This window comes from Mus musculus, chromosome 2 (genome assembly GCF_000001635.26).
Source record: "Mus musculus strain C57BL/6J chromosome 2, GRCm38.p6 C57BL/6J".
NCBI classification, from domain to species: domain Eukaryota; kingdom Metazoa; phylum Chordata; class Mammalia; order Rodentia; family Muridae; genus Mus; species Mus musculus.
In genome coordinates, this window is record NC_000068.7 from 29,133,856 (window position 1) to 29,154,500 (window position 20,645).

Below are 20,645 nucleotides of genomic sequence, written 5' to 3' on the forward strand. Positions count from 1 at the left end.
TAACCTAAGAGCCATTTTTAGCCTCTTGAGGCCCAAAATTTAATCATTTGTTATCTTTCTATCTAGATGAACTGTGTGTGGAAGCGCTTTGCCGAATGGAACAAAACAATTGCTCCTTTCAGGTTTTTGACAAATATCCAGGCATCTATTTGTTTTTGGTTCATCCCAATGAAATGGTGAGTGTGAGTGGTAGGCAGTGTTAGTATTGGCTTTACTTTGTACGTGTTAGATAGCTTTAATTATAGATTTAGTATGTATTTTGTTTAAAATATTGGTTAAGGTTTTTACTCTTTTTATATTTGTGCATTTAGGTAGACCAGTATATTATTGGGAGTGTCGTGAATTTAAGAGGGCAGGAGAATACTTGCTGATAGGTGATACTTGAGTTTAAAAGACAAGAAAAGTAGTTTGTCTTTCAGCGTGTCTGTCCCAGTGAGGGTTTATGTTGCTGTGATAAAGTACTGGTCAGAGCAACTTTGGAAGGAAGGAAAGGATTTGGTTCATAATATACTGCCACATCACAGTCTATCAAAGGAAATCAGGAGCCTGGAAGCAGGATCTGAAGCAGATACCATGGAGGAATACTACTTACTGCCTTTCTTAGCATACTTTCATGTACAATCCAGAGCCATCTGTCTAGGGGGAGAAGAGATACCACCCATAGTGGGCTCAGCCCTCCCATGTCAGTCATTAAAATGGTACCACAGACTTTTTTGTTTTTAAATTGAGATTTCTTCTTTCGAAATATTTCTAGGTTTGTGTTAGGTTGACAAAATTAACCAGCATAGTATCAAACTGAACTAATAGAAGAGTCTCACTTTGTTGCTGAGATACATGGAAATGGCATTGAAATATTAATTTTGCTAATAAGTGGGATTGAAGGGGTGCAATTATAGGGGATAGGTTGGAGCAAGAAAAATTCCAAGGTGCTAGAGATGAGAAAGATAAAATTCAGAGAGTGGCCAAGAACAGATGCAGAGATCGCCCCTAAGCATAGAAACAGGCCGTGAGACAGCCTACACATACAGTTCCATGTACACCAGCAGTTAGAATGGAGTCAATACTTTATGTCACCCCTGAGCATAGAAACAGGTCGTGAGACAGCCTACACATACAGTTCCATGTACACCAGCAGTTAGAATGGAGTCAATATTTTACGTCACCCCTGAGCATAGAAACAGATCGTGAGACAGCCTACACATACAGTTCCATGTACACCAGCAGTTAGAATGGAGTCAATACTTTACGGCAATTGCTGAAAAGTCTGTTTTGCCAAAATAATGGCAAGAAAAGATGTTTTGCTTGTACACATACTGCAGGGTGTAGTAGTACACACCTTTAATGCCAGCACTCAGGGGGCAGAGGCTGGTAGATTTCTGAGTTTAAGGCCAGTTTGGTCTACATTAATTCCAGGACAGTCAGCTACACAGTGAGACCTTGTCTCAGGAAAAAAAAAAAGGAGCATAGCAATAGACTTTTAGTCAAAATGATAGTGAATCAGTTTCTTTCTTTCTAAACAAATGGTAGGAAAAGTCCCCAAAGAGGAAGTGAGGCAGTCAGGCTAGGTGTTTCTATGGTCCAGCAATAGAAAAGCATAATAAGTGATAGAATCTTGTAGACTAGACCCTAAGGAATTTGTTATACATGGTATTAGAAATATACTCCAGAAGACAACCAGAACCCCTGTGAAAGTTGACAAAAATACAAGAAGCTTATTGATGCTGGGTTTTTATTTTTTAATTTTTTACTTTTTTATTTTATTTTTTATTTATTATTTTTGTTTTTTTTTGAGACAGGGTTTCTCTGTATAGCCCTGGCTGTCCTGGAACTCTCTCTGTAGACCAGGCTGGCCTCAGAAACTCAGAAATCCACCTGCCTCTGCCTCCCAAGTGCTGGGATTAAAGGCGTGTGCCACCACTGCCTGGTGGGTTTTTTTTTTTTTTGAGATGGTCACTGTAGACCGTGCTGGCCTTGAACTCACAGAGATTTCACCTGACTTTGGTTCTTGAGTGCTGGAATTAAAGGTATAGAACACTATACCCAGCTTACTAGCTTTTAAAAGCAAGTACCTACAGGAAAAAAGCAGCTATGTTAGCTTTCTACTACTGTAATAAATGCTAGAGATATTTCACTTTGTAAAGGAGGGTTTTTTGGCACTGTTGAGATTTTGTTCCAAGAACACAGTTACCCATGAAGCTTTGAACCTGTGGTAGTACCTCATGGTTGGGGCAGGTATGTGGCAGAGCAAAACCACTTATCTCATGGTAAGAGTGAAAAAGAAGCCCTGTCCTGCAATTCTGACTGAAGGCATACTCCATGTCCTGATGAGCTGCCTACAGGCCCTGTTGTTTAAAGGTTCTACCTCTTCTTGATAGTGTTGAAGAGTTTTTGTTGTTGTTGGGCCTTAGGCACACTAGGCAATGCTCTGTAACTGAGCCTATAAACTAAGCTCTGTAGCACCTGCGTCTTTAGAGGACATTTCAGGTTCCAAATCTGAGATACAGGTCTCATCATAGCCATGTACTGGGCCAAACACTTGCAGCTTGATGACTAAGTTCATAGAACATTTTGTGTGACCAAAGACAAGACATCCTAAGCTGCTGATGCTAAACTTGGTTATGTAGTTGGACTGAGTACTGCTGGAGTCAGTCCCAAATGTGTAGCTAGAAAGAGGGCTGGTTATAGGTGAGGGGAACACAGAATCCCTCCATGTAACAGAACTTAAAAACTAAATCTGAAAAACATAAAATAGATGTTGAGATGTACTGTTGAAACCAGCTCTGTTGGCTTCTCTGTTAAGATCAACTTCTGAAGAACTTGAGAGAACTGGGACAAACTCTGGGCTGAAAAGGTCTGTTGGGTTGTGTTATGAAAGGGTAAGATCCCTCCCTGCTCTCTGGCTATAGATAAGATGGGAAAGGTATAAGGTTTTGCTTTTAGTTGTTCTTGTTGCTATGGGTAAGCACTACTTGTTCACATTCCTGAATTCAAAGTTCTGTTGAAGTAGAGATAGGAATGAAATCAGGGCAGTACAGAGCACTGATGCTTAAGACACTGATAGGTATCTGGGGACCAGCTTAGTACCTCTGATGACTTTAATATTGTGCCTCCTCAGGCTCATGGAGGGAAAATGCAGCCTTGACCTGTTTGCTACTGCTTTCTGACCTGGGCACTAAATCCTTGGGGACATAGCTCCGTCAGAGTGCTTGTCTAGTATGCATAAATCCCTGATGTTGATCCCTTTCATGGCACAAACCACCCATGGTAGTAGTGCACACTTACGTAATATTAGTTAGCACTTGGGAGTGGAAAAGTTCAGGTCATTCTCAGCTATGCAGCAAGTTCTAGGTCAGCTGGGGATAAACAGAAGACCCTATCTTAAGAGAAAAGGGATTTAGGATATGTGATAATAAAAATGAGTACATATGTATGTTTCAAAAATGTATTACTAGCCGGGCGTGGTGGCGCACGCCTTTAATCCCAGCACTTGGGAGGCAGAGGCAGGTGGATTTCTGAGTTCGAGGCCAGCCTGGTCTACAAAGTGAGCTCCAGGACAGCCAGGGCTATACAGAGAAACCCTGTCTCGGAAAAAAAAAAAAAATACTCAGTGAAGACCAGATTGAGCAAATCCTAGAAAGAAGATAAAATTTAATGCATATGAAGGATGGTAGTGTTAAAAATAGATGTAAGAAGTTTAAAGAAGATAAAAAGAAAATAAGGAAATAGTGGAGACAACTTCACTGGAACAAATAAGACCATGGAGAACTTGTGAAGATTTCAGGAGAGAGAAAGGCAACTCCAAACATGTGCAGAATAGTGAAAGAGGAGGATCAAAGCAAAATTTGAAAAAAAAAATCTATTTTTATTTATATGAGTATAGGCAGCTGTCTTCAGACACACACAATGACAAAAAACAAACAGAACTATATGAAAAATGCTTTTCTCACATGGGGTGAGAGAAGACAAGGACTTTAAAAAATATTTATTTTATGTATCTGAGTAGACTGTAGCTGTCTTCAGACACACCAGAAGAGGGCGTCGGATCCCATTACAGATGGTTGTGAGCCACCATGTGGTTGCTGGGAATTGAACTCAGGACCTCTGGAAGTGCAGTCAGTGCTCTTAACCACTGAGCCATCTCTCCAGCCCTCATACAAGGCTCTTGAAGATGTTTTACGTAGTGACTTTTACTAAACAGCACGTAGAGGAGGAGTCTGAGAGATCATGCAAACACACATAGTTGGCTGGTTATTGTTAATGTGGATGTTAGAAGCCTTTGTATAAAAATGAAACCAAAAATCTGAGTTCAGGTTGGGCTTGTAGTTTTAGCCTGTAATCGTAGTGCTTGGGAGGCTGAAGGATGGAGCTGCCACACATCAGAGGCCAGTCTGATCTACATAGTGAGTTCCAGGCTTCTTAGTTAGAGTCAAACCAAGTTTCAAGTAGAAAGGGTCTGTGGGGGAGGGTGGGGTAGACCAAGGAAAAGGAAAGTGCATGCCACTGACTTGGTTTAGGTATCCCGAAATATAAATGGGATTGAGAGCTGAAACAAGCAGAAGGCATCACCCTAAGGGCACAGGAAACGTGGATTATTTTTTAAAAAGAAGGCATGCTGTAAATGAACTCGGAGGTCGTGGTAGATGGAAATGACCAAGATATATTTGTACAATAAGAAAAATTTAAAGAATAAAAAGTATTAAAGGCGGGGGTTGGGGGGCTGGAGAGATGGCTCAGGGGTTAAGAGCACTGCCTGTTCTTTCAGAGGTCCTGAGTTCAATTCTCAGCAACCACATGGTGGCTCACAACCATCTGTAATGGGATCCAATGCCCTCTTCTGGCCTCCAGGAAGAATGCCTGGAAAAATCTTTAAAAAAATGAAGAAATCTTTGAAAAAAAGAAAAAGAAAAAGAAAAAAAAAAGTCTTTAAAAAAATCTTTTTTAAAAAAAAGTATTAAAGGAAAAAGTTCATGCATAAAAATAGGTTTGAGCAAATCTGTGTTATCAAACCAGATGAAAGAATAGATTGGCTTATAGAAGTCTTAAGTGTATTGCTTCTAATAGACATATCTAAAATGTAAGTGAGCACAAAAGATTGATGGAATAAATGGAAAAATTACCAAATGCTTATAAAAATGTTAAATAGATATTAACATAGAACAGGTTCCTGCTAGTCTTTAAATGAATGAGAATGATTGTTTCATAAATGATGTGTAGTTTGTTTGAATCAGGATTAAAGAAGGTCTATATGCAGTAATATAGTCCCCGGTTGATCAGTCTACTGAACTCTGTAACTAGGAGATTTTCTTTGTTCATTGTTCATTGAATTAATGAACCTACAATGTTATTTATAATACAATTACTTAGGTTCGGCGATGGGCTATTCTGACTGCAAGAAACCTGGGGAAGGTGGACAGAGATGACTATTATGACTTACAGGAAGTTTTAACTTGCCTTTTTAAAGTCATTGAGCTGGGGCTTTTGGAAAGTCCAGACATTTACACATCTTCTGTGCTTGAAAAAGGCAAACTGATCCTTTTGCCTGCACACATGTATGATACTACCAACTACAAAAACTATTGGCTAGGTGAGTATTATTACATGGACATGTCTTCCCTAGTGTTCTCAGCACAGAGCAATCTGAGCAATTTTCTTATTACAAACTTTCATGGTTCCTAGTTCTTTTTTTTTTTGGTTTTTTTTGGTTTTTTTGAGACAGGGTTTCTCTGTAGCCCTGGCTGTCCTGGAACTCACTTTGTAGACCAGGCTGGCCTCGAACTCAGGAATCCGCCTGCCCCTGCCTCCCGAGTGCTGGGATTAAAGGCGTGCGCCACCACGCCCGGCGGTTCCCAGTTCTTGTTCCTTTGCTAAATTAGCTTAAGTATTAAATATCATTTATTCTAAATGCCTTCCATACAGATACATTTTCAAACCCTGGCAAGTCTTTTGTTTGAAGTAGAAGTGTCAGTCTGATGTTGATTATTATTACCTCGTTTATTTTAATGGTATAAGTATTTCCATGTTGTGAGAGATATTTGCAAGTCACTATTTCATTAATCCCTGTTCTTTAAAGATATATTTTATGGTTGGTAGCAGTTTTCTTAGTGGTATATGAACTGTATACAACATGTATGAATGTTTGAAGCATCTTCAGTTTTGTGAAATTCAGGTTGTGTGGTAGTCATCTTAGAAATCACCTTCTACCAAGGTTCCCATCACTTAACTGTTTTCCAGAGAAAATGTCAAGTGCTATTGTTGGGGAGTGGTGCTTGCGGTAGGTACCTCAGCCTTCAACAGCTGTGAGTGGAGCTGAAGTCTGCTGCTTGACTTGCTGCCCTGCTTTCTTTCTGCTAGCTAAGACAACTATTTAGTATAGTGCTGTTACAGCAATCTGGTAAACTGGAATAATCTTACAGGTATTTGCATGTTGTTGACTATTCTTGAGGAGCAAGCCATGGATTCACTGTTGCTGGGCTCAGACAAGCAAAATGATTTTATGCAATCAATTCTTCACACCATGGAGAAGCAATCGGATGGTAATACACTTTACTTACAAAATGCTTTTGAATAATACTATGATGGTGTACTTTTAAAAATGTTGGTGTCACTAGGCAGAGTGATGCCACACACTTTTAATCCTAGCACTAGAAGGCAGAGGCAGGCATGGATCTCTTAAGTTCAAGGCCATCCTAGTCTATAGAGAAAGCTCCTGGATAACCAGGGATACACAGAGAAACCCTGTTTTGAAAAGCCAAAATATAAAAAGTAAGTTTGTGTCACTATAAGAATTAGGGTTATGCCAGGCAGTGGTAGCGCATGCCTTTAATCCCAGCACTTGGGAGGCAGAGGCAGGCGGATTTCTGAGTTCGAGGCCAGCCTGGTCTACATAGTGAGTTCCAGGACGGCCAGGGCTATACCGAGAAACCCTGTCTCGTAAAACTAAAAAACAAAACAAAAAAAACAAAACAAAAACCAGAACCCAAAACCAAAAAACAAAAGCAAAACCAAAAAAAAAAAAAACCCAAAAAACAAAAAAAGAATTAGGGTTATAAGAGTGTGGAGAAGAGAACTGGAGGCCTCAGGCATGCCGAGGAAGTGCTTTAGCACAGCCTGACCCGGGGATTGAGTTAGGTCATAGATTCAGACTTTAACTTGCAAACGGCCCCTTAGACTTTAATTTAGCTCCTATATCTTTGCTAGAGGAAATGAGTGCAGAGAAGTTAAATTTTCCATTATGTAACCCAGAGTCTCTAGGAAGATCCATTTGCAAAAAGCATGTCACTTAACAGTGGGAAGAGCCTTGCTAATCATAAGAGTCCACCTTTGCTTACTACTTCATTGGTCTCTTTCCTTTTTTTTGTTTTTGTTTTGTTTTTTAAAATTTATTTAATGTATATGAGTATACTGCAGCTGTCTTCAGACACACCAGAAGAGGATATCGGATCCCATTATAGATGATTGTAAGCCACCATATGGTTGCTGGGAATTGAATTTGGGACCTCTGGAAGAGCAGTCAGTGTAACTGCTGAGCCATCTCTCCAGTCCCTCATTTATCTCTTGATTCTCTAGGGTGGCATTGTCCAAAATAACCACCAGACTGAAAATTAATTAAAAAAGAAAAAAAATCCAGTTTTTCATTACCATTAGCCATATTTTCAAGGTTCAGTGGGTATTAGACATTATAAACCCTCATTTTCATCACCACACACAGTCTACTCTAGATGCTTGGAAAATGAAGCCAGCAACTTAATTCAGGAAGAATATGAAGTTGAGGCTAGCTTGCATTACGTAGTGAGACTGTCTCTAAAATACTTAAGCAGCCTTCCACCACTCCATCCCATCCCACAAAAGAAAAGTTATCCTGAAATATATAGTCATATTATTTATTAGACTCCAGCTTTTCCTGGGTTGTGAAGCTGATGGTTGTGCTAAACTGATCATAGGAGACCTGAGAAAGGAATGCATCAGTAAAGACCAAGTGTGTCAGAACCTATGAGAATATCCTTCACTTGGCTTCTGGAAAGTTGCTTGGTGATAAAACTCTGTTTATTTCTAGATTTATATCGAGATTCTAGAAGAAATCGCACTATTTTTCTGATAGCAAATATTTTTTTGCTAGATTATGCTATTGATAATGGATTTGCCAGCATATATTATGAACATTGTTCATTTCTTTCCCTGTGTGTGTACATAGTCTTCAAGTGTTGCCACAGACCGGGCCTAGTTGGCCCCCCTCAATCCGTGGGAATCAGGGGTTCCAGCAGATGGGCACAGAGTCGGCAGGAATTGACCGACAGACGCAGACACAAGAGAGTATGAGAGAGTGTGCTAGATCTGAATGTAATTTGTCAAATCAAGCATCAAACTTTTTATACAGAGGAAAATAGGGAAGTTAGGTGACACACCAGCCAGGTACAAGGAGCTTACCTGATTCTTACATAAAACAGAGGAATGCAACATGGAAGGCCTGGCAGGAACCAGCTGGGATAAAATTCAGTGTTAACAACTGGGATCAAAAGCAGCCCCACCTAAGGTCAGCTTAATCTTAGAAGCCACGGGCAAGGGCTTCGTGCCCTTGCCATAGTTCCTATTCTAGTCTATCCACCTTCCCCCTAGGCCATTGTAAATTCCTGTGTATGGGTGTAACTCAGCTATCTATAGTTCTAAGTATCTACCCTGGTTCCTCTTTAGATCACAAACTTCCTTCCTAGATAATGGTAAATTCCTGTGTAGGCCAGTGATTTAGCTATCCATGCCCAGGGTTGCCTCAAGGACTGACTGCCTAGGACTGGTGAGGAATCTAACTTAGCTATATATATGTCAAAAATTCAATCCTTAGAAGCACTTATAATAAAGCAATATTAAGGAAAAGCACACAGATCCGTTTACCAACTAAAGCAAGGACATTGGAGCATTCGTTATACAGGATGCCATGGTTCCAGGAGACTTAAGTTTCTGTGACCTTTTCTCCTCGGGACTGCGCCCAGGCTTTTCAGCTTGTCAGGCGGGTCACTACTGGAGTAGATGTAGCAAAGTGTAAATTCTTAAACTTTTCATAATTGTCTTCATTCACATGACTATATTCTTCCTTATTTGAGGTTTTACTAAATATAAGGCACCATCAGAGGTTGTATACAAAATGCCTAAGGAAATCTACAAGAGATAAGTCATTTTTGGTTGGGGGTGATAGAGTGCTTGCCTACTTTGCCCAAGGCCCTGGGTTCTGCCCCAGCATTGAAGAACAAATGCCAACCAAAGTTTGAAAGGTCTGTGAGAAGTAAAGCTGAAGGGTCAGAGGCACCTAACCACTATGAGAAATAAAGTAGGCTGTAGTGCTGGCCTCCACAGAGTACTCCGGGAATCAGACACCGGTGAAAGTTAACGTAGAATAGAATCTAGTAAAGATGGTTAGGAATTAGATAGGCAGTGCTGGCAGAGAAGGCATTCTGGTAATATCTGCAAATAACTGATTTGTTTTTGCTTACAAACGGATTATGGGTGTATGAAAAATTAAGCTTGGAAATGCTGTTACATAGTAAGCAAAATTAAGGATCTTGCTGGAGCAGAATTTTTTTAGATTCTGGGCCTTATTTAGATAATAAATACCATTTATTCTTTTATTCTTTCATACAGTACTTAGAATGAGAAGGGGGGGGAGAAGACTTCTTAATCATCTGTTTGTTTCTCATTAATTATTATTTACTTTTTGCAAAGAGATTATAGTTTTTGAAAATTTGTAAGTCAGGTATAATGGCCCACGCCTTTAATCCCTGTGCTTGGGAGGCAGAAGCATGTGGGACTTGGTGAGTTTGAGGCTGTTCTGGTTTTCAGAGGGACTTCCAAAACAGCCAGGGCTACACAGAGAAACCCTGTCTCAGAAAAAAACAAAACAAAACGCTTAAATAAATTAGACATCACTTTAAATTACTTGCTATTTTCTTTCATTCTTGCTATTTTGGCTGACTAAGAATATTTTCAATATATCTTAGAATGTTTTTCTTACTGTTTAATTTAGTAATTGTTCTATTTTATTTCAGATGATAGCATGGATCCTTTTTGGCCAGCATTACACTGTTTCATGGTGATTCTTGATCGCCTTGGATCTAAGGTATGGGGTCAACTTATTGACCCTATTGAAGCATTTCAAACCATCATTAACAACGAGAGCTACAACAGAGAGATCCAGAATATACGGAACAGCTCCATAAGGTTCAGTAAATGTTAGAATTTAAAATAACATACTGTAGCTGATTTTCTAAGATTTTTTTTCCCTCTTCTCCAACCCCTTTCATTTCAGTAATTTCTATTTATTCTTAATATTTAAGGACCAAGTTAGAACCGGAGCCACATTTTGATGATATGGTGACGTGCAGCCAGATTGTTTATAACTTTAATCCTGAAAAGACCAAAAAGGTATAGAACATTTTTAAAGCTGAAGTGACTCTGTAGAGACACTGTTCTGTGTAGTGATTGGTTGTTGACTTTATGATGTTTAGTTAGTCCGAATCCACTGTTTTATATAGGCCCTTTGGTGTGGCTGATGCATTTCATATGGGGTACATGAACTCTAACCGCAGGGGTAGTTTGGTAGGAGTAGTAGTAATCAAGCAATTTAATAATTCAAATGACATTAAGTACAACATATTGGAGAGCAGAAGACTAAAGCTGCAGATTATATTCCTTTTCTACAGATTGGGGGTTGACACCATTGATACTTGTTTATCTGAATATTTATCATTTTTCCATTTAGGATTCTGGGTGGAGATCAGCCATTTGTCCAGATTATTGTCCAAACATGTATGAAGAAATGGAAACATTAGCCAATGTACTTCAGTCAGATATTGGTCAAGATATGCGTGTTCATAACAGCACCTTTCTGTGGTTCATACCTTTTGTTCAGTCACTCATGGATCTTAAGGATTTGGGTGTGGCTTACATAGTAGAAGTTATTCATCATCTATACTCAGAAGTCAAAGATGTCCTCAACCAGACAGATGCTGTGTGTGACAAAGTCACTGAATTTTTTATTCTGATTTTAATATCAGTGATTGAGCTGCATAGAAATAAAAAATGCTTGCATCTGCTGTGGGTGAGTTCTCAGCAGTGGGTAGAAGCTGTTGTGAAGTGTGCCAAGCTTCCTACTACCGCATTTGTCCGGAGTTGTGAGAAGTCACCTGGAAGTACCTCCAGAGGAGCAGCAATAATGTCGTCCTTGGCGTTGCATTCGGTGCAGTCTAACTCTGTCCAGCTTGCTTGTGTACAGTTGATTAGAGGTCTCCTCAAAGAAGGTTATCAGCTTGGTCAGCAAACACTTTGTAAGCGGTTCTGGGATAAGCTTAACTTATTCCTTCGAGGAAATTTGTCTCTGGGTTGGCAATTGACTGGTCAAGAAACCCATGAGTTACAAATGTGTTTGAAACAAATAATTAGAAACATAAAATTCAAAATGCCCCAATATAGCACTTTTGGGGATTCAACTTCTACATTTAAAACCCCTCCATCTTTTAAAGAAGAAAGTGATAAAATAGACAGGAAGCATAAAAAAAACATTTATTGTTTGGAAAATTGCAGTCCAGTGTCTTCTAAAGAGCCAATGAAAGCTGACACCCATCGAGTATTGATGAAAGTAAATACTACAGAAGAGGAGAACTTCAAGCAGCATTACATTGATTTGAATGAAGAAGAGCAAGAGCCTCTTCCAGCTGAGTTGTGCTTGAAGCAGAAAAGTGAGGCCCTTTTTTCTGAAAGTGCTCAAGAGCAAGTTAAAATTAGCGCAGAGAAGTCTGGGAAAGAAAGCTCTTCATATGCACCATCAAATAGTACTTCAAGAAATGGTCCAGAATGGGGATGTGACAGAGGAGTGATAATGTCAGCACATTCATTGACTGATTCTAGCAGTGATTTTATGGAACAGGTATCTACATCAAATGAAGATGTCTCATTAAAGGATGGCTCTGTTGGTAAAACTTCAAAACCAAGTTTCAAATTACAGAAAGATGAAATTTGTGCAAAGTTATCACATGTCATAAAGAAGCAAATCAGGAAAAGTACTTTGGTAGATAATATTATCGATCTAGAGGAAAATACAGCTATATCTGACCTTGAGAACTGTTCAGGAACAGATGGAGGAGCTCTAAAGGAAGATAGTATTGGACACAATGTCCCTTCAGACCCTGTTCTGGATGACAAGCATGAAGAGCAAAAATCTCAAAACAGTTCATTATTCAAGAAAGAGATAAAGAGTGAGGAGTTGGATAATAGTAGTTCTGATGATGAAGACAAGCTTCAAATCCAGGAAGGCCGTGCTGACGATGATTTGGTATCATTTACAGAAGTTACTGATACACTGGTGAAAGCTCCATGTGAGGGTCATGTAAAGATGGTAGTTGAATCAAGAGATAAGGAAATGAGAGAGAGTACAGCGTTGACTTCTAACTTGGTAGAAGGACAGGTGCCTCATGACAGTAGCAAGCCTTTGGTTGCAGGTCGTCAAATAGACCTCTGTAACATAACTTTAATATCTCAAACCACTGTTATTCAATTTCCATCAGGTTTAAGTAAACAGAATTCATTTCAGCTACAAAAAGGTGATAAAAGATGTTTGACAGCTAACCAAAACAGTGCTGCCACCTGCCGTGGACAAGTTATTGTGATTTCAGATTCTGACGAAGAAGAGGATGAGGATGAAGATGAAAGAAGTAGTAGTGAGGAAAACATCAAACAGAGTAAAGCATGCATAGGGAAAGACTGCTCAGAGCATCGTAGCTTGGCAGTTAATGCCAGTGTGGAGAAGCAGCTTGTAAAAGAGGAAGAAAGGTACCCTGTAGAATTTGAAGACTCTGAATCTCAGGTTTTTGAGTTTGAAAGCTCATCTGAAGTCTTTTCAGTTTGGCAAGATCATAAAATAGACAGCAAAAACTCCCTTCAAGGGGAACAGAAGAGCTATGTAACTCATGTAGCTGATAGTACAAACAATAACTTGGGTTGTGGTGACTCTGTGTCTGAAGAGGTTGTTAGAAACAAAGCAGAGGGAGTTAAAGAGCATGCAGGACCACATAGTAGTGTTTCTGCTGAGGAATTTTGTAAAACTGGAGTAAAAAAACCTAAGAGGAAACGCTATGACAAAGTTACAGCTGAAGATCCTCAGAGGCCTTCCTCTTCTGTTGGAACTGATCAATTGCCTGATCGCAGAGATCTTACTGAAAGTGATTTAAAGAGTGCAGACATGGGGATGGCAACTCCCAGTTCAAGTGTTGAGAGAGATTCTACAATTTTACAGAAGTCTACAAAATCTCGAACTCACTCAAAACCTGTTAGGAAAGTTCCAGCCTCTAAGGCAACTAAGAAAACACATTCAGACACCAGAAGAGGACAGTCTAAGAGTTCATGTTACATAAGTTGTAGAACTTCTCCTGCTATTGTGCCACCAAAGAAGCTTCGTCAGTGTCCAGAGCCAACTTCAACAGTTGAAAAACTTGGTCTGAAAAAAGCCCCTAGGAAGGCATTTGAGTTGTCCCAGAGGTCTCTGGAGTGTATAGTCCAATTACGTGACCACGGGAAGACTGTTGGAGTAGTTGACGCCCCCAAGAAAGCTAAATTAATTTCTCCTCAGACTCTTTCTATCAAAAATAATAAGAAGCTTCTGACAAGCCAGGATCTTCAATTTCAAAGGCTTATGAGATCCAGATCACATAAAAAACGAGACTTTGATTACAAAAATACTGATACTGTAAGAGTGTCACGCATAGTACAGGGATCAGATGTACTTGAAGCAGACTCTGATGAGCCAGATGATCATAGAGTAAGTGAGCCACTTGCCATCAGTAATGAAAAACAGTTAGCAAAATGCATGCTTTCCAAAACAGAAGTGGCAGAAGCCTCTTCTGATCCTTGGGTGACAGGTATAACTTGTCTTGTGAACCAGTGTGAATCTAGAGTGTTAAGTGGAGGAGTGCCAACAGATGTGGTGATGGTCTCTGCTTCAGAGGACCCTGTGGATGGAGGTGCTGTCACAGTTCAAGTTGGGGAGGTGGCATCTGTGAAAGCTGCAGAGCCAGCGTCTAGTAGTGATACAGATGATGATGACAACTTATTCCTAACACAACATGATCCTCAAGATATGGATCTGTGCTCACAGTTGGAAAATAAAACCATTATCGTGGCTCATAAAAAAGATACAGTTCAGAGAGAAGATTCTTTAAGTCGGCCTCAGTTGGAGTCTTTGAGTATCACAAAGTGTAAATACAAAGACTGTGTCGAAACTACAAAAAACCAGGGTGAATACTGCCCAAGACACTCTGAAGCTAAAGCAGCAGATGACGGCCTGTTCCGTAAACCTGGCTTGCCTCTTTCTGTAGCCAGGCCCTTGAGACCTACTACTACCAAGATATTTAGCTCAAGCAGCGCTTCACGAACTGCCAATCTTTCCAAGTCTTTGGAAAGTACTACACTTCAGCAGTCAGCACTAAAAAATAAGTCAAGTGGAGCGCAGCCTAATTTGAAGGTGACACCACCCTCTTCCATGGGTTCTCAGAAGCCAGTGGCTGAGGTGAAAAGTCTATGCAATATTTTTCATTTTCAGACTCCAAGCAGTTCCAGCAAACAGAGTTGCAAGCTTACATTTAGTGAGAACAGGCCTACATCAGCTGCTTCTCCAGTGAATATTCTCTTGCCATCGCAGTCTATCTTTGACACCTTCATTAAAGAGGTCTTAAAATGGAAATACCAAATGTTTTTGAACTTTGATAAGTGTGGTGCTCCAACAAGTCTCTGTCAGTCTATCTCAAGACCTGTGCCTGTCCGATTTCAAGATTGTGCAGAATATTTTAATGTTTTTCTACCTTTGATTATATTGAATGCTTTTGAAACAGTAAGTATTCTTTAATTCTTTGCCCCTACTGTAGATAGAGAAATGGTTATAAGCATATAGCCTGCTTTCTAAGTTTCTATAAGTTTGAGTCTATACTCACTTCAGTGAGAAGGTATTGGAAGATTTGGAGTTGGTCAGTATTTAGACCAGGGACTAGTAATACACAGTAGCTTATCCTTACCCAACATCCTTGGTTGTTGGGTAGAGAATAAACTGTGGAAAGGCTAACAGGTCTAGTAGACTAGTTATAGGTTGGTTACAGCTACTTGGGGGTAAAATGATAGTGGCTTTGGGTGGTAGCTGTGGAGATGGAAAGGCTATAAGGGTACATTTTAGAATATATGACTGATGAGTGGAAATTGAAAAGATGACTCTGTTTGGAGGCTTAACCTGGTTATGTTATGTTTACTGTCTGCCAGGAGTGAGGTAGAACTTGAGTTCACCTCTCCTGGTTTCTAGGCTGGAGCAGTACATGGCAGGAAAGCTCCTCTGGATGTTTCTAGCCAAAAATGGTGCAGAGTGTGATGATGGGGTTGTGTGTGTCGTTCCCCCGCCCCCCCAAAGAGGAGTAGCTGCTTGGTTAACTTTGAGTAGAAGCAGCTCAGCACTAAGAATTGTTGGTTACCAGGAACTGATGGCCAGTTGCAGATTTAGCTACTTGACTCAAAAAGTTATTGTAAAACAAAACAAAGTCTCAAAGGTCATTTTTTTTGTTGTTTGTTTGCTTGTTTAAAAAATGTTAAATATAGCCTTTTTACACTAGTAATTTTTCTTTCATAAATTTGGGCTTAGGAGTAGTCATTTTTAACTCACAAAAGATCTCAAAGATACTTCTGGGTTTGATTTGAGCCTTTGGAAGACTACTAGTACGTGTGACATATAGAAACCAACAGGAAGAGTGCTTGTGCCAATATTGCAGAGGTTGAGAGAAATGTAGGTCAGATAATCGCATTGTGAAGTAGGTACTACCAGTAAGATCTAGCATCGCATGAACAGTATCAGAACCACAGGTGACTGCTGAACATGAAAGGTGTCTTATTTCAACTGAGGAATAGTATTTTTTAGCCTTTAAAAGTTCAGTTAACAAATATAACCAAATGTGACTAATGGCTGCTAAATTGGGCAGGACAGTTGTGGACAACTTTATAAACCTCACAGACTGACTCTTAGGTTTTCACTTGGGATCTGTTCTGTTTTCCTTTAGCCCACTGGAACATTTTGCTGTTTGTTTGTAGTAGCTTTTAGCATGTTCTTTATTTCTTAGTTTCTTCTTTTGCTTTGTGTAGGTGGCACAGGAATGGCTGAGCTCTCCAAATAAAGAGAATTTCTATCAGTTGCAATTACGAAAATTTCCAGCTGACTATAAAAAATACTGGGAGTTTCTGAGTAAGTTCATATGCAACTTGGAATATATAATATAATAACTGGAAATTTTTACTTGAGAGATGCCAGGGGCTGGTAAGGTAGACCAGTGGGACGAGCATGTATAGCTTTCACCAGTAGTACAGACAGTAGCCAGTGATCATGACGACAGCCGTGTAAACTCAATCTCATTTAGCTCTTGTTACAATGAGACATTAAGGCAGAAAACATTGAGATAAAAAGAACAAATGGTCAGAAGTTTAGTTAATAAGTTCTGTAATTTTAGTGCATGTGTGTGTGATATATAGAGAAAATATGAACAGATAAAAAGTAAACTGTACATGTGACTGGATTGTTTTGTTTTTTTGAGGTAGCCTCTTCTGTGTGTGTCTCCCTGGCTGTCTTGGAACTCAATAGTAGACCAGGCTGCCCTCATTTCACAAAGATCTGCTTGCCTCTGCTTCCCTGAGTGCTGAGATTCAAGGCACACTGCACACAACACACCTGACTTTTGTACTATTAAATCAGTGAAGAGTGACAAGTAAAATACAATAGAAATGAGTGCCTCTTATATACCAAATCTATAATATATCCACGGAGATACTAGTACATTTATGGTAGAGCTGGTTTTGTAGTTGTCGAACTCTTGTGGATTGTGAGTGAAGCAAACCCTGATATTGTTAGGAAGCAGCTCTCGTGGAAGAGGGTTTATAGTGGGTTAGGTGATGAACCCGGGAACTTGGGTTGGAAGAACCAACTTTTCACATTCAAATTTTAGAGTTTACAGAAATGTAGAACTCAGACTCCACAGAGTTTTCAACAAGCCTTCTCACATGTTAAAATCTCACATACATGGAACAGTGATGGAATCAGGGGTTAGCATTGCTCTAGTACAGAGTATGAGAGAGGCCTCATTCATAACACAGCTGCGGTCCCAGTGATGCCTGTTTTCTGTCCTGGGATCCAGTCTAAAGTCCAAACATCTGGAGTTGTGCTGTCTCCTCTCAGTCCCCAGTGGTCTAGCGTAGTTCACTCCTCAGCCTGTCTTCACTGCATGTTCTTTCTACCAGTTAGTTTGTAGAACACACTCTTTGTTTCCCAGATGTTACCTTAGACTTGAGGTTTTATGCATTTGGTAAAAATAGAACAGAAGAATAGCTTTTCTTGGTGGCAACTCAGTCTGATCACTTGATTGCTGAGTATCTTCTGTGAAGTTACTGTTTTCCACAATCTGTGTTGTGCCCCTTTTTTTCTTCCCTGTTTGTTTTGTTTGTTTTTTCTTAATTTGTTTTGGGATTTTGGAATTAGAACCTAGGACCTTTGTATTCCATCACTGAGCTATATTGTAACACAGTTGAAAATTTCTTGTTAAAGATAGTTTTTACAACCCCAACTATGGTTAGGTTTATTCAGTGTTTTCCTTGTGCATGTGCGTGTGCTTGTGTGTATAGCACCTATGGGAGCCAGAGAACAACCTTAGGTTTTGAAGTAGGATCTCATTGTCCTGGAACTCACCAGTTAGGCTAGACTTGACAGGCCAGTGAGCCAGAGGGATCTCAGTCTCCTGCTTAACCATACTATATTATTTTAAGCGTGTCTCACCATGACCAATCTTTTAAAAAACAAAATGGTGTGTGTAAGGGTGTGGAAGGCAGAAGATGTTGAATTGCTAGGACTAGAGTTACAGATGGTTATTAGCTATCATGTGAGTACTGGAGGTTGAACCCATGTCCTATAAAAGAGCAGCCCTCCACTGCCCCACCTGTAACATGCCCAGCCTCTCTCTGAGAGTTCTAGGTTTGAAACTCAGGTCCTCAGTGGTTGTGAGATAAGCACTTTGCTGACCGAGCTACGTCCCTCCCCAGTCCTTTGTATGATATGTTAAAGTTACTTCTTTTAGAAGTTGAGCTCCCTCATTGAAGAGAGGGGCTTCCTACCCCACCCCACCCCCCACCCCCTGAAACATTTACTTAGGCTTCTTTAGTTACCCCTCCCTCTCCTCCTGGTTTTGTTCTTGTGAGTCTCTGGTGTGCTGTCTCTTCTTGCCGTTGTTACAGATTGTAAGAATGGAATTCTACAGTCTCTGCACTTGTGTCTTTTGCTGCTTGCATTAACATAACAATATTGATTGTTCATAGTTCTGATTGACTTGTACCATCTGCCTCATCTCCATTCTTAGTGCTCAGCTGACTCGGTTGATGTGAACCTTTTTATTGTAGTGCTTGCTTTATTTTCCTAGTCTTGTTTACTTTATATCCCTTGTGTGGAATGCCATTAGTAGCTTTAAAGTATCTTTGTGTACTTAGATCTATTTCTGAGTTTCTTGAGCCTGTGATTTTGAAATTGGAGAACACAAGAGAGAACTCTGTGGTTAAGAACCAGTAGAAAGACCTGGGCGGAGTGGTGGAGCATACCTTTAATCCCACTACTCAGGAGACACAGGCAGGAAGACAGCCTGGTCTACAGAGTGAGTTCCAGGACAGTCAGAACTACACAGAAAAATCTTATATTAAAAACAAACCCAGTAAAAAGTCAGGCCTGATGGCACATGCTATAATCCTAGCACTTGAGAGGCTAAGGTAAAGGGTAAAGGGTTCAGGGTCACAGGGAAGGAGAGAGAACTCAGTTAAAAAGTACTTGTTGCTTTTGAAGAAGATCCAGATTCTATCCCTAGTACCCATGTGGTAGCTCACAGCCATACATAACTCCAGTTCTAGAGTCCAATAGGGATGCAGGTGGTACACATATATACATCATGCAGGCCAAAGATTTATATACATAAAATGTTGGGGTTCAGGAATTGCCACACAAACCATTAAACAGCCATCTCAGTTAAGCGAGAATAGTTTATTTAATGCACACCCCAAGACTGATTTATTAGGACCCAGGATCCCAGTTGTAGTACTAGTCTGTTCTTAGGGCAGGCTTTTTAAAGGAAAAGCCAAGTTCAAAAGTAAGATGGCAAGGGTGAAGGCTTAGTACTATCAGCTGACTTTTAAGTTGATTGGTCCTAAGTGAGGTAAGAGGAGTGGTGAATGGGTGGTGAACTCAGGTCCTCTAAGAAGAGCAGCCAGTGCATGTTACTTTGTACTTTTGGAGGGTGGGGGGTGAGGGTAGAGTGGGGTTTGAGACAGGATTTCTCTGCATAGCTCTTGGTTGTCCTGGAATTCTGTAAACCAGGCTGGCTAGGATTCACGAGCTTTATCTGCCTTGAGATTAAAGGCACGTACCACCACCACCACCCAGCTGATTCCTTTACATCTCTCTAAGGCCACTTGGTGCTACTTTTCTGTGCCTGGATGTGGGGTCATCCACTGGAACCTGTGGGATCTTTTTTTTTTTTTTTTTTTTTGAGACAGGGTTTCTCTGTGTAGCCCTGGCTGTCCTGGAACTCACTCTGTAGACCAGGCTGGCCTCAAACTCAGAAATCCGCCTGCCTCTGCCTCCCAAGTGCTGGGATTAAAGGCGTGTATATACGTGCCACCATTGCCCGGCGAACCTGTGTAATCTTATCAAGTGTCCATCCTCCTAAAGAAAAGTGACCCTTCCTCCCTTATAACCATCAATTGCCTGCAACTCCTCAGCTAGTGGTGGGACCTGTGGAGCCCTCCTCCTTTCCATGCTGGACTTTTGAAGCAGCTTGATCTTGGACAGGTCATATATAGGCAACCACAGCTGCCACTGTTTGGTCTGCATCAGATTTTTACATTTTTATTGGCTTAGGTCACCCTTCCAGTATATAGAGAGAATTCATCAGGACTTTATACTTTGGAACTTAGTGCAAAGGTTTAATTTCTCGTAATTGATCTTGAAATCTGTTAAAAATTGCATAAATGCCAATTTTTGTTTCATAGTTTACTTGAACGAATCTGAACTTGCTAAACAGCTTCACCCAAAGGAAAATGATCTGGTGTTTCTGGCTCCTGAGAAGAGTTATATGGACAGGCATGGCATGCAAGATTGCAGTCACTATTACTGTGGCTATGTTCATAAGTTTCGTCGCACTTCAGTTAGTAAGTAAATAAGGGGTCAACAAGATGATCTCATTTGCTGTACATTATGCTTAGCTTTGTATTTTGTTTTATGCCAGGTTGATCAGTTTCCAATTAGAATTCTTTTTCTATTTTCCCACCTAAGATCCTGAGTTTATTGCTTACTATTTAAAAGCTTTTTTTAAAATTATGTGTATGTAGGTGAATGCATACAAGTGCAGGTGCCTGCTGAGGCCAGATATGCTGGATCCCCTTAGAGCTGGAGTTAGAGGCAGTTAGGAGCTGCCCAGCATCATGGGTATTGGGAAACCCAACTCAGGTTCTCTGGAAAAGCAATATCTTTTATGTTCTTAACAACTGAACCATCTCTCCAGCCTCAAACCTTTGTGTGTGGAGGGGGCGGGGGTTGCGGGGTAGGGGGTGGG

The 20,645-nt window shown here is 40.3% G+C and overlaps 1 protein-coding gene across 6 annotated transcripts in view; it reads left to right on the plus strand.

The window, feature by feature from the left end:
• The window catches only part of Setx (senataxin), a 58,884-nt gene that overhangs the window by 10,268 nt on the left and 27,971 nt on the right, over positions 1–20,645 (plus strand). For all 6 annotated transcript variants that reach the window (XR_001782867.2, XM_030251650.1, XM_006498080.4 and 3 more), the window contains 8 exons: positions 67–176; positions 5,365–5,584; positions 6,414–6,533; positions 10,035–10,206; positions 10,323–10,410; positions 10,748–14,866; positions 16,153–16,252; positions 20,083–20,241. Coding sequence is in view for 5 of the 6 variants with exons in the window: in XM_030251650.1 (XP_030107510.1) it covers positions 67–176; positions 5,365–5,584; positions 6,414–6,533; positions 10,035–10,206; positions 10,323–10,410; positions 10,748–14,866; positions 16,153–16,252; positions 20,083–20,241 (5,088 nt within the window). In the remaining variant the exon portion in view is untranslated. The remainder of the gene's footprint in view (positions 1–66; positions 177–5,364; positions 5,585–6,413; positions 6,534–10,034; positions 10,207–10,322; positions 10,411–10,747; positions 14,867–16,152; positions 16,253–20,082; positions 20,242–20,645) is intronic.